This window comes from Anas platyrhynchos, chromosome 1 (genome assembly GCF_047663525.1).
Source record: "Anas platyrhynchos isolate ZD024472 breed Pekin duck chromosome 1, IASCAAS_PekinDuck_T2T, whole genome shotgun sequence".
NCBI classification, from domain to species: Eukaryota; Metazoa; Chordata; class Aves; order Anseriformes; family Anatidae; genus Anas; species Anas platyrhynchos.
The window spans coordinates 113,894,549-113,907,242 of record NC_092587.1 but is presented as its reverse complement, the minus strand read 5'-3'; the positions used below and the strand labels follow the sequence as shown (position 1 = coordinate 113,907,242).

At 38.3% G+C, this 12,694-nt stretch overlaps 1 protein-coding gene across 6 annotated transcripts in view; it reads left to right on the top strand.

Moving 5' to 3' along the window:
- DSCAM (DS cell adhesion molecule) overlaps positions 1-12,694 on the top strand; it is a 477,845-nt gene that overhangs the window by 299,936 nt on the left and 165,215 nt on the right. For 5 of the 6 annotated variants that reach the window (XR_011804715.1, XM_072027123.1, XM_038167513.2 and 2 more), the window contains exons 5-8: positions 5,056-5,334; positions 7,705-7,980; positions 10,527-10,823; positions 11,650-11,925. Coding sequence is in view for 5 of the 6 variants with exons in the window: in XM_072027123.1 (XP_071883224.1) it covers positions 5,056-5,334; positions 7,705-7,980; positions 10,527-10,823; positions 11,650-11,925 (1,128 nt within the window). In the remaining variant the exon portion in view is untranslated. Of the gene's footprint in view, positions 1-5,055; positions 5,335-7,704; positions 7,981-10,526; positions 10,824-11,649; positions 11,926-12,694 lie in introns of those variants that run through there. The other variant, XM_038167528.2, reaches the window with a different exon arrangement.

The window sequence follows — 12,694 nt, the reverse complement described above, 5'->3', positions numbered from 1 at the left end:
GGGATGAATTGCCATATGGTGCCTATTTTTCTTTAATCACAACAGGAGCTCAGGGTATTTAGCTCAGCTGTAGGTATTTCCACTGCAGGAGCTTCAGGTCAGCTGAGGTGCATTTCAACTTTCCCCTTTCATTTCAAATGCTCCTTCCCCAGGGTAAATGGTGTTTTCCCCTAATTCCAGAAGGGATCTCTAGCCAGTAAGGGAATGTGACCTGGCTGAGGCCACTAAGGGTGCTGCAGGTAGATTGGGGGGTTAACAGGTGGCTGTCAAAGCTTATATCCTGGGCAAAGCTTAGATCCTGGGCAAATGATCTTGTGCAGAAGGTAGAAAAATTAGAAGGTAGGTAGGGTATTTTCATTTTTCCCTCAAGTTGTCAATCATCTAATGATTGTTGTGTGTGTGAAGGATTGCCAGTGTTCCCTCACCTGACCAAACACATGGGGTGGTCAATATGTTATTGCTCCAATTCCCCCATTTTATCTCAGTGAGAGATGCCAGTTGTGGGTAAAGTGAGGTGAGAAGGAGGAGTGAACCCTAGGCCTGGGTTTGAAGCTGTCTCCCAAGTACATCTGTATAAGAATAGCCATTGCCCATCTCCCCTTACTCTTCCTGCTAGGTGTCTGTAACTGCACTGTATGTTTACATGTGTGCAAATCTACAGTTATATTCCTGAATCCATAGTTAGCTGACAATAGGCTTTCTCCTCTCTCTCCCTGTGTCCTTGCCTTACAGAAGATGTACACCATCCCACTGAATGCCCACAGAGCTTTTTCATTTCTTTTTCATTTTCACTGTTACTAAGTTGCCAAATAACCTTACAGATCCATCAGGGTATGGTGACCTTCATAATCTGAGTGTGGACGTTCTCCTTTTAACCTTGTCGTCTTGTGTTTTGCTCTTTTTATCGGGAAAACAAAAACAAACAAACAAACACAACACCTAGTGATTAAGTCTCAACTCTCTATTCTCTATTTGAGAGCAATAAAGGAGACAGAAGTGGACACAAGGTCTTGCACTAGTAGCACATGTCCTACTCTCCTCCAATACAATAATTGCTAAAAGATTTGGAAGCCCTTTGAACACACAAATCAATACTTAAATATGCTAATGCTAAAAATAGTGTCATTGTTCAAGTTAGAATCACTTACCAGTCAGATCCAGGAGTTTCTTTCTTTGATGCGTTTCTCCTGTGGGTAAAACTCCTGCCTCTGCTTTTTCCAGACAGATGAAGAAATATTTTTCCTGCACAATAATCTATCTGCTTTGGTCTTATAGGGATAGATATGATCCTATCCTTCTATCTGGCTCCATAATATGGTCTGCTTCCGTATGAAATCATGCTAAGGCTGAGCCAGTGGTAACATAAATAAAATCAAGCTTGTATCTTGGTTACCACAGGAAATTTTGTAGTTATTTCACTGAACAAAGGGGTAAAACTGAAAGCTCTGTCTTGTTCATCTTTCATAACATGCACTCTAAAAAATGTGCCCTGTCCAGACTTCTATTCTTCTCTTCTATTCTTCTTCCACAGACCAAATCAAAATAGGAAGTTTTATAGTTGGCTTTTTTGAATTCTGTGGGATTAATTTTTCTCTTTTAGATCTATACAGGGCTCTGATTTCCAGTCCTGTTGATCTACTGAACAAGTGCAGCAATTATGTGCAGTTTGTCTCTTAATACTTCTCTAGCTACTTTTCTTCTTTCATTATTTTTTAGAGAAATATACTATGTTTTAAAATAGTTAGTCCTTCCAGAGCTGAGATCAGAGAATCCGTGAACATAGTCATGAAAGGTCTACTTGCATGAGACCTACATTTTTGCCTGACTTTTACAGCCATAAATATTTTTAGCTTAATTGAAGATGAAAAAAATTGTTATGGATTTTGATTTTGTTATCTTTTAAATAAGAATTAAATTTCTGTTTGTTTGAAAGAGTGAGGAAGGTAATGTGTATATGAGAGAAAATACAAAGGTGAATAATTAGTATGCCTGTAATTGAAGCAGAGTTCTAAATTTCAATTGCAGTAGAAACATTTCTTTGAAATCATGTGACTTTTCAAAATAAAACTATTTCCAAGACCAATAATGTGGTAAAGAATATTTCTATGATGCCCATTATAGTGTACATTTCAAAAAATAATTCTATCAAGCCATGAGTTCCAGCTCCTAAAATCTTAAACCTTTTTCACCCCCTGACCATCAAGAAAAATAAATAAATAAATAAAAAGACCATATGATATTGAAAGCGTAATGAACTTCTTGCTCTAACCTTCCAAGAAGATCCAAAGGTGAATGTTTTAGTATGTACAACAGTATTTTGCCTCATTTTTTTCCCTGTTGTCTTTGCCAGAAGTCATTTGCTGATGACTGCTAAAGCACAGTAAAATAATAACTCAAAATACTCCATATTACATATTCTAATTGGGGTGATTTACTTTATTGTTTGCCTCATTGGAGTGATTGCATATGAACCCTGGGATTTCTTTTGTGCTTTTTTCTTTTTATTTAGTTGGTTAGATGCACTGTATGTTCAGACTAGAAGGATGCCCAGGGACATCCCAAAGAGATGTTTTTACCATCCATTTCAATATATAAGTACAGAATGCAACATATTTGAAACATCTCCTTTATAAGAACCAGTTCAAGGTTTCTCAAGTACATAAGCAAATCTCAGTTCAGCTGTTCTGCAGATGGGGATTCAGGTAGGGTTATTCCTGCTCAGGTTCAGTCCAAGAAGAGAAAAGGGGAAGTGGCTTTGACCTGGGACAGATGACCTGGGAACAGGTGGGCTTTTCTTGAAGGGTGAGAAACAGCAGTTACAGAGAGGGGTCATGCTTCCCATCATGGCTCAGTAGCCACCTCCTGGGGGCAGCCTGCCTGCCTTCCTGCTCCATGACTTCTGCTGAGGCAATGGCTGCTTTGTTTTCACCATCAATTTGTTATCTGAGGTGGTTTCACAATATCCCTGAGCCTAGCATTGAAGCATGTGTGGTTCTCTACAGCAAAATAGGGGTCTGTCACACATGGTATTTATAAGTCACATCTTTTTCATCACATCTTTAGTTCCTTCCCTGGTATCCCCCGTCTTCTTTCAAGTCCACATAGTACTTTGTATTTTTGTACTTAAAGGATTGTAAATGGGACCACAAAGCCTTTTGAAGTTAAAAGCATATGGAAACAATGTGATGTTACTGGGAGCTTTTGAGTAGGGTTCCACAGGCAATAATTCTAAAAGTCACTTCTACTTTTTCATTATTTAATTGTTATTTTCAACTGAAGAAAACTGTTTTCATGTAGACCTAATATTTCTAACAGCCAGAGCTGTAATCCCTCGCATGCTTACATTTTTATGGAGTTAATTCCTCAGGCTAAACAGAGGAATCTGTGCACAGAAAACATAGATGTCTGATGACCCCAAAGGGGAGAAAAGGAAAAGAATAATCAATTAGTCAAATTGACATTGGCATTTCCAATAACATCCTGGCAGAGTGTGCCCTCACTAAGCCAGACATAAACAGCATGGCAAGCTAAAAATAAACTCCTTGATGCCAAATTTGGACCCAGTGGCTACCAATGCATGCAAAATCATCTGTTTAACTACTGGCTGACTTGTTTCTGATGAGACTGACAAGTAAATTGCTGTAAAGTGAATGCATTGTTACCTTTGAACCTTTGTGGTTCAAATTTCTGCTGGTACCCACAGAGAAGGAGAAAAAATGTGGTTATCTTTAATTGAATTTGGCATTTGGAGTTTCATTTAGATATTCATACAAAATTTAATTAGCCCATTTGTTTACCATCACAATTTTAGTTTCTGGACTGATAGTTTAACATGCATAGTGATTATAACTAATGGAGTACATGTATTTTGCCAGGTGTGGCTACAGTTCATGAAAATATAGCTAAATTGTTTATAAACTTAACTAACTCAGGTAGGGATTTCAATATAACTTGGATTCAGCATAGAAAGCTCATTTAATCTCTCCAGCTTCTGACAGGAACCTGCTGCAGCTGCTGTGGGCAGTACCTGAACTAGCTAAGTCAAAGACCACTAGAAAATGCCAACGTTGTAATCACATCTACACCTAGAGAACTACTATGTAGATATACCCAAAGGAGATCAACATGTCAGACAGGAGCAAGAAGAGTTGATCAGCATGTGGAGTTTCTCTGTGAGAGGAAAATCCTAGCAAAATATATTCATGCAATAAGCAAATTCTTAAATGAATAATTGTTGATGTATTGTTTGGTATTTCTGTCACACTAGATCCAGGACAAGCTTCCATCATGCTGCTCAGAGCTGTAAACCATGTCAGCCTCTTTCTCCAAGAGTTTTCAAATTAAAAGAGCTGGTGTCATAAATAGGGTACTATTTTTGATGGGGGACATACACATCTTGTGAAAGTACTCAACAAGACTTCTGTGAGATGCATAAATACATACCAGTGTTAAATAAGCATGTTTATATGAGAGCTTCTTTTCTCAGTAAGCTGTGCACAGAAAGTTGGAGTATTAAGTTGTAAATTGTACTTGTCACCTTAAGTTCTTTTTACAGAAAAAAAAAGGGGGCTGGTCTGGCAGTTAGGCTGTAGATAGAATTTCCCATGTCTTTGCCCATTTCTTTCCTGACAAAGGAATATATTGCTCCTTTAATTCAAAGCTTTTGGACCACTGAGAAGCATGGAGAGTGTTTTGGCTTTGTTCTAATAGAGTAGTGGAGGGATAACTGTCATAATTGGTCAGGCAACATATTTTTGGCTCTCTATTCCTCTGATAGGGGACATGAACGATGACCAGGGAAGTGGTTGCCATCTGGAAAAAGTCCAGTGGGAGAGATTCCAAGTAGACATGAGATGTTTCAGTAGCACATGCTGCTGGAACTCAGCCACCACCACTGAGATATTCCAGGCTGATGGCTGGGGCACCGTAGCTAACTGAAGTACATAAAACACTGGGCTAGTGAGTCAGAGAGGCAGGAGAATTAATATTGATATATTGCTTAGTGAATGTAATAATTGTAATACTCCCATTGAAAACCACTATTTTTTCTTTCAGATCCAGCGAATTCAGCTCCATCTATTCTAGATGGGTTTGACCACCGTAAAGCCATGGCAGGACAGCGAGTGGAGCTGCCTTGCAAAGCATCAGGGCACCCCGCACCAAAGTATCGTTGGCTGAAGGACAACGTTCCCTGGGAGCCTGACAGCAGGTTTCGGCAGACAGTTACAGGTCTGCTGATAGAGAACACGCGTCCCTCAGACTCAGGCAACTACGTCTGCGAGGTGTGGAACAACTATGGTACTGCTGAGATGATAGGGCGACTATATGTAAAACGTAAGTCCTAGCCTGAGTGAAGTTCTTGGACTGCTTCCAGTTTGGGCATTTGCATGTGGGAAGATGTTGCTATGCCTTACTGAACCTTCTGTTGTGTTACTTTACCTTAGCAATGCTTAAACTTCTCAAAGTTGTGCAACATCAGAAAGTAGGCTCTGTGGAGATGAGTTAGTTGGACAATTGAGCGATCATAAGTGCAAACAGATGCAATTTATAATGTAGCTATATAATTTATCACACAGAGGATATGTAATTTAGAAGCTTCAATTGGATGCTTAAAAAGAAATTGCAAATGTTCTCATGAATAAAGCTGCCAAACTCTTGTTGCCATGACTCATGCTGTTCAGTAATATTGAATACTCATACCTCCTCTCAGTTGAGTATTCATGTGTGAATATTCTGAATGTTTCACAAATTCTAGCAAAGATAATTATTACTCAGAAGCACTGCACTGGAAAAGTGTTATTCTTCTACTGTTAAAAAGAAATTATTTCCTGAAATAGAAATAATGCTTTGTGAACTAACATTTCCACCTGTACAGCACAACTAGCAAACTGAAAAGGGAGAAGTTTGTGAATAGTTCAGGCCATTAACATGTCTTCACCACTAATTACACATAGTGGATTTGGGCAAAATAAATCAGATCAGTAATTTATGTATTATAACAAAGGATCTTTGCTGTTACATATATGCATAAAAATTAGTTTAATTCAGTTTGCCATGTGTGACACAAAGTCAAAATGTCCAGAAACATGATGTAACAGTGTTGTTAGTGATACTGAATGCATCCTCACACCCCAGTGATATATTTTACTTATGGACTCAATGGTCAGCCAGACCATTAGCGGTTATCAATGGGTAGATATCTAATGGATAGTGTTGAAATGAAGAAAAAGTTGGGGAAAAAGTTACTCTTCTCTGTAATGGAGGATATGATTCACTTTCTTGACTCGTCTTTAAGATGTTGGTGGTACTTTTCGGCATACCTACTTTGTTTAATTGATTGTTGACAGTTTCGAGGCTTTGTGGCCTTTTCTTTAAAAAACATAGGGATATTCAGTGACTTGTAACATGCATGTGATCATAGATTAACTACTGATCTGGATCATTTTGGAGGAAAAGTCTATTAGATAAGTGTATGTGATCTGGAATGATGGGGACCACTGACCCACATGTGGTTTTTTCCCAACTGGCCTGCAATTTTTGGCAATACATATTGGAGAAACACTAAAGATTTATTCTAACTTACATGTTACAAAATTTTCTGCAAAGTGAATGAGTTAGTTGAGGAATTTTTTATATATAAATGTGAGTATATATATATGTTTATGTATGTACGTAAGCTGGCTAAAAAAATAAAATAAACAGTATGTGTTTAGTATCAGAGATGATATTGGCATTGATTATCCACAAGTGAAGAAGGAAATGTGTTATAAATTTCATTCTTATTTTTAAAGTCAGTATTGAACATACAATACACCAGAATCTATTATAAATGTACACTTCAAACAAGTCCCTCATCTTTATAAGGAAGTCAAACCTAAGTATACAAAACATGAGATCAGATCTGCATTCATTAATGCCAGTAACTAATGGCAGGATAAAGATTGTTTTCCTTGCATTTACATTTATGATTTTTCTTCAACACTATTCATTCTTTTTTTTGCTGCCACATAAAATGTGCATTACTTATGTCCTACAGCTTCTTAAGGATCATTTGAAAATACTGTACTCCTCCCACATCAAAATGGAAAATTTAGTTAGCCCACACAAAGAAGCACTTGGGTGTGGACAGATTCCACAGATTTTTATAGCTACACTTCTGGTAACATTTTATTGTGGATCTTCCAGCCTTATAAACAACTCTCCTGGTCCTTGGCATTTACTATAATTGTTCACATCAGATAATGTGAACTACATGCCTTTTGGAGGAAATGAAAACAGAAGATAAGCTTCAGGATTACACCTATTGCACCAATTTGAAAGTCCACACTGAACTAATCTGAAATAGTGTCCTAGTCTCCAAAAACATGTGTAGTGCTATTGATAAGCCCCCAGTAAAAATGGTATTACTAGTAAATTTGTTCCTACCATTCATTTAGTCATAGTCTAGGGAATTCTATCATATGTTAAGTAGGTTTTCACTTATGCTTTGTGTCATGGATGAAAATGCTTTTTTTTTTTCAAGCAAAAATGATAATCTGTTGTTTTTTGTTGTTGCTGTAGTGTTCTGTTTTGTTTTTCTCAGAAAGGCATGGATGTGATTTTTGTTCTTACTTGAGAGTTAATGTTATTCACACATAAGTGTACATGTATACTTAAAGTTCTTTATCTCTCTTTCCCTCCCCTTATTTTGATTTAAATCTTCAGAACCACTAAAAGCCACAATCAGCCCACGGAAAGTAAAAAGCAGTGTTGGTAGCCAAGTGTCCTTGTCCTGCAGTGTGACAGGAACTGAGGACCAGGAGCTCTCCTGGTACCGCAATGGTGAAATCATCAACCCCGGTAACAATGTCCGGATCACTGGGGTCAACCGGGAGAACCTTATTATGGATGGCATGGCTAAGAGTGACGGTGGAGCATACCAGTGCTTTGTGCGTAAGGACAAGATGTCTGCTCAAGATTATGTTCAGGTGGTACTAGAAGGTGAGTCGCAACCTGTTTAGTGATTCTGGTCTCCATATTGTATATGATTGTCTTTGATATCACTGTTGTAAAATAAGGGACAGGAGAACCTAAACAAGAGAAAAAGCTACCTATGAGCTGTCAGCAGAGTTTATTGTGCCTCCTCATCCTGAAAAAAAAAACAAACTAACAGAAAGTGTCAATTTGATAAAAATACTTCTTTTAAACAGTCTTTCCCGTCTTTCTCTTTGGGGGACAGTGCTTATTTTGTACACTAGCTTTTCAGCAGGACATGAGATAAGAGTTCTCTATTCAGCTCCAAACATGTTCTTCTAGGCTTGAAGAGAGAGATGAACATCTCCTCCTTTTCTGGTTGGACATATTGGCTAAAGACCTGAAGATCATATTAAGTTACTGACACAATATGCCACATGATAAACAAGTGAGGAAAGTAATCAATTTGTACAGAGTCAGTTTGCTAATAAGGCTGTAGTGCAGTTGTGGCATGGACACTATTTTTAGAGTCTTTATAGAAAAAGAAGAGATTACCTGCCTGAGCTGAGTTACCTCGGCAACCATCTACTGTGACAAGAAAGCCTAAAGAGCATATTGATAATCTATCATGATGTCGAGAGAGTGCAGGTTATCAGAGAGCAACAGCAGGAAAGATTTCAAAGACACTTGGGTCTCGCTGGGAAAATAATGTCTGCTTTTATCTCAAAAAAAAAAAATGCCTGTCACTTGAATTGAGAAAAGGGTGGAGGGTGGGGGAAGGGAGAGGGAGGAGTCGCAGAGGTGTGCACACTCAAAGATTTATTGGTCCAGTGTCAGTTTCCTTTCAGGGTAAAAAGCTTTTTTTCCCCCATATTGCTGCTGCTTTGTTTTCTGAGGAATGACAGTATCTAATATACAGTAAAGGAAAAGAAGAGAGTCAGAGATGAAAATAAATAAATAAATTAGAACTTTGACACACAATTGATGGGACAGAAATAACAGGGAGAGGAGGAAAGAAGATAAAATTGTGAAATCAAACAAAATGAAATGTACCTTTTTGCATGCCGAGTTCTTTCAGCAGTCTGGGAGTGTCTGTGCTTTATGATTTTCACTATGTGGCAAGCAAAGGAATATTTCTGTGCTATTTTTAATTTCACTGTGATTCAGCATGTTTTGGAGGGAGGGCCTTGTATACATCTTGCCAGTTCCCTCAGTTTCCTGGGTGATGTTGCACTGAAATTCCTATATTAGAATTGTGATTTCCAGGGGTATCATTATGGTTCAAGCCCCCCAAATGTATGGGTAGCATGTGGCAAAGTAAAGCATACATGAGGAGACAACACACAGTGCACACAAATAGCACATCACACAGAGAGTGAGGCTTCAGTCCTGTCTTGACATCCTTTGTCCTGTGTGAAACTAAGTGTTTAAAAAGCTTAATGAACAAGGTGAGTTTTCAAGTGACTTTGTCCCTTCTCTAGGTAATGAGTAGCCTTTTCCTGTTGTTTCTTGCAGGTGCTAACACTGTAGGAACACTGAAGTTAGTTTACTTGCCACTTGGTTCTTTAAAACCAGACAGTAGCCTACAGCATTGTTGTCCAAACTTCTGACTGGCTTGTTTCCAGTGTTCTGCCTACTGATCTTGATACATGGCCTTTTGCACTTTTGCTCCCAATTACAATGAAATCCCTTCTAGACACAGCTTTGAAAGTATAATTTTCAAAGGAGAACAACCATGCATTACATGATCTCAGAAAGAACTTCCTAACTAATAGCAGAGTGTCAGCATTCCTAAATGTTAACCTCCAAGTTCTCTGGTTAGGTGATTATATAATCCTGCTTCCTACTTCAAATCTCAAAGTCTGTGTATCCATCCATTCTCTTTATTCATTTACCTGTCAGAGGCTGAGTGAGTTGTGACATGGACCACACAAGAAAACATTTGAATGCTCTCATCACAGAGAGATATTTATCTGTAGCACAATATGACCAGAGAAAGAAAACATCACTACTATTACTGGCAATCTGTATTCAGGAGAAGCTTAACATAATACTTCTCTAAATGGGGTATTGTGGGTCAGGACTAAACTGAATTGACACAGCTGTGTGAAATTAGCCTATACAAGTTATGCCTGGCTCTTGTCAGCAGGGTTCATCCTTAATTTTTAAAGGACCTGAAATGTACCAGAAGAGGTAAAATTCCAATCATGTTAAGGTTTTGCTGCATGTTGTTAGTGATGAATTGTCTATGACTGACACCTCTCTGCAAGAACCTGGCAGTTCATATAGCTGTGCAGAGCCCTGGTCCATCTATTCAAGTGCTTTTCCTTCAGTGGGGTCCATACAAGTGTTCTTAGAAGATGACAAAGACACCTGCAGTAAGAAAAGTATTACTTAAGTAATCTGCTACCAGAATTTGTTTCTGTCCTTCAGTGATTAGAGTTACATCCTGGAATACAATTATTTACATCTTTTCTAAAAAGATCTTGGTTTATGTGATTAGGCTTCAGGATAGAGGGAACAGATTTACAGCATGTAAGTACTCATCTCTTGCTTTTCTTTCCCTTTGGCAGATGGAACTCCCAAAATCATTTCAGCCTTCAGTGAGAAAGTGGTGAGTCCAGGAGAGCCTGTCTCTCTTATGTGCAATGTGAAGGGGACCCCTCTGCCTACCATCACTTGGACACTGGACGAAGATCCCATTGTGAAGGATGGAAGTCATCGTATCAGCCAGATTATCACCTCTGAAGGGAATGTGGTCAGTTACCTGAATATCTCTAACACTCAGGTCCGAGATGGTGGAGTTTATCGCTGTATTGCCAACAACTCTGCTGGAGTCGTCTTGTACCAGGCTCGAATAAACGTAAGAGGTGCTTGTCAAATCAGCTCCTCAAAAAAACACACATAACTCATTGTAGTGGAGAAGAAGATTGTTGCATGTGTTGAAATGAGTCTTGGAATGCCAAAACCAACTTACTGTTTTCCCTCTCCTATTCCTCCCCCCCCCCCCCCCCCTTTTTATTTTCCAACACCACCTTCCTAGCCCCATCTAGAAAGTGTATGATATGGTTAAATGTTGGAAGATCTCTTTTGACTTGTGTTCTATAGTCTGTTTTTCCTATATCCATTTTTATTAATTCACAGTTTCTTTACTTTAGTCCTACTGTGCATGATTTTCTTCTTTTCCTTTCCTCCTTTACTTGTCCAACATTCATTGTAATTATTCATGTGCACAGTACTTTAGCTTGCATTTTCAGCTTTACATGGCATAATACCCATCCTCATGGTATTATACTTTATATACGTCAAAATAAATGCTAACTTTGTCAGCATTCTCATGTGTAACAGGGTTTTTGCTTTGTATCAGTGTTAGTATTTCACATTAATTAAATCATCCTCTGCCTTTTAATTTGTAACGCAGCGAAGATTTTATCAGACAAGTGTTGGATAATGCAAATATGTATCTCCACGTAATTGGTATGTAAGCCGCAGGGTGAGTTAAAACTAGAGCATATAAAGATTAGGGAAACTGCTTAAGTGTCTCTTAGAAGCAAAAACTGTCAAATACTAAGAAGCATTGTGTAAGCTGCATCTGTAAATGTTAATAACATTAGTATATTCAGAAATATATACAACTGTTTCCACAAGCAAATGCACATTTAAATTGTTTTCAAGAGTTCCCTTTTACCATTCCAGGGCCAGCAAGTATTCGACCAATGAAAAACATCACAGCAATAGCAGGACGGGACACCTACATCCACTGCCGCGTAATTGGCTACCCATATTACTCCATCAAGTGGTATAAGAACTCTAACCTGTTACCCTTTAACCATCGCCAAGTGGCATTTGAGAACAATGGGACACTGAAGCTTTCAGATGTGCAGAAGGAAGTAGATGAGGGTGAATACACATGCAATGTCCTTGTTCAGCCCCAGCTGTCCACCAGCCAGAGTGTTCATGTGACAGTAAAAGGTAAGATTGACTTGGAAAACTACAGTGGAGCTAATGGCTTTTGTGGTTTATAGAGACAGAACTGCACACAAAGGGTTCTCCTGTCAGTTAGATAATGAACTCTTAAACAAAAATCTGAAATTATACTTTTTATTTTTAATGATGACAGATAATAAGCAGACACTGTCTTGTTCTGTCTCAATTTTTACCTTCCTTTATTCTTTTTGTGGGGTATATTCCCTTTGCTTTCCAGCAGGAAGCCTTACAGAAATACATTTTCTATAAGCAGTTTTCACTACAGTAGACAAATGTTTTGTCACCTAAATTTCACTGGTGACTCTTTCTCTGCTGGATGGCCAAGTCCACATTTTCATTAGCTGGGGGCTTTCTAGCTTTTAACAAATAAGATGAGAATTTTAAAGCATGTCTTTCTACTAATAAGCAGAGACAGGAACTGCAAGCATTCACCTTTCTTCACTGTAATTAAGCAAGCCTTTTATTGTCTGCTGTAGAAAGTTAACACTATAAGCAAATGTGACTTGAAATTCTAACAGGATGCTTAAAATCTATTCAAATAGTTCCAAACAAGGATGTTCAGATGGACCTGAAAGATTTCAACAATAGACAAGAGCAAATTTTTTTTATTTTTTATTTTTTTAGCATTTTGTTCAGGCTATTCAGATCTTGGTGATGTTTAGACCTATTCACAAGGATATAGAAGACATGGATCCTTGTTTTGAGCAATGGGGCCACTAAGCAGTGAGCTTCACATGAGCCTGTAGGAAGAACT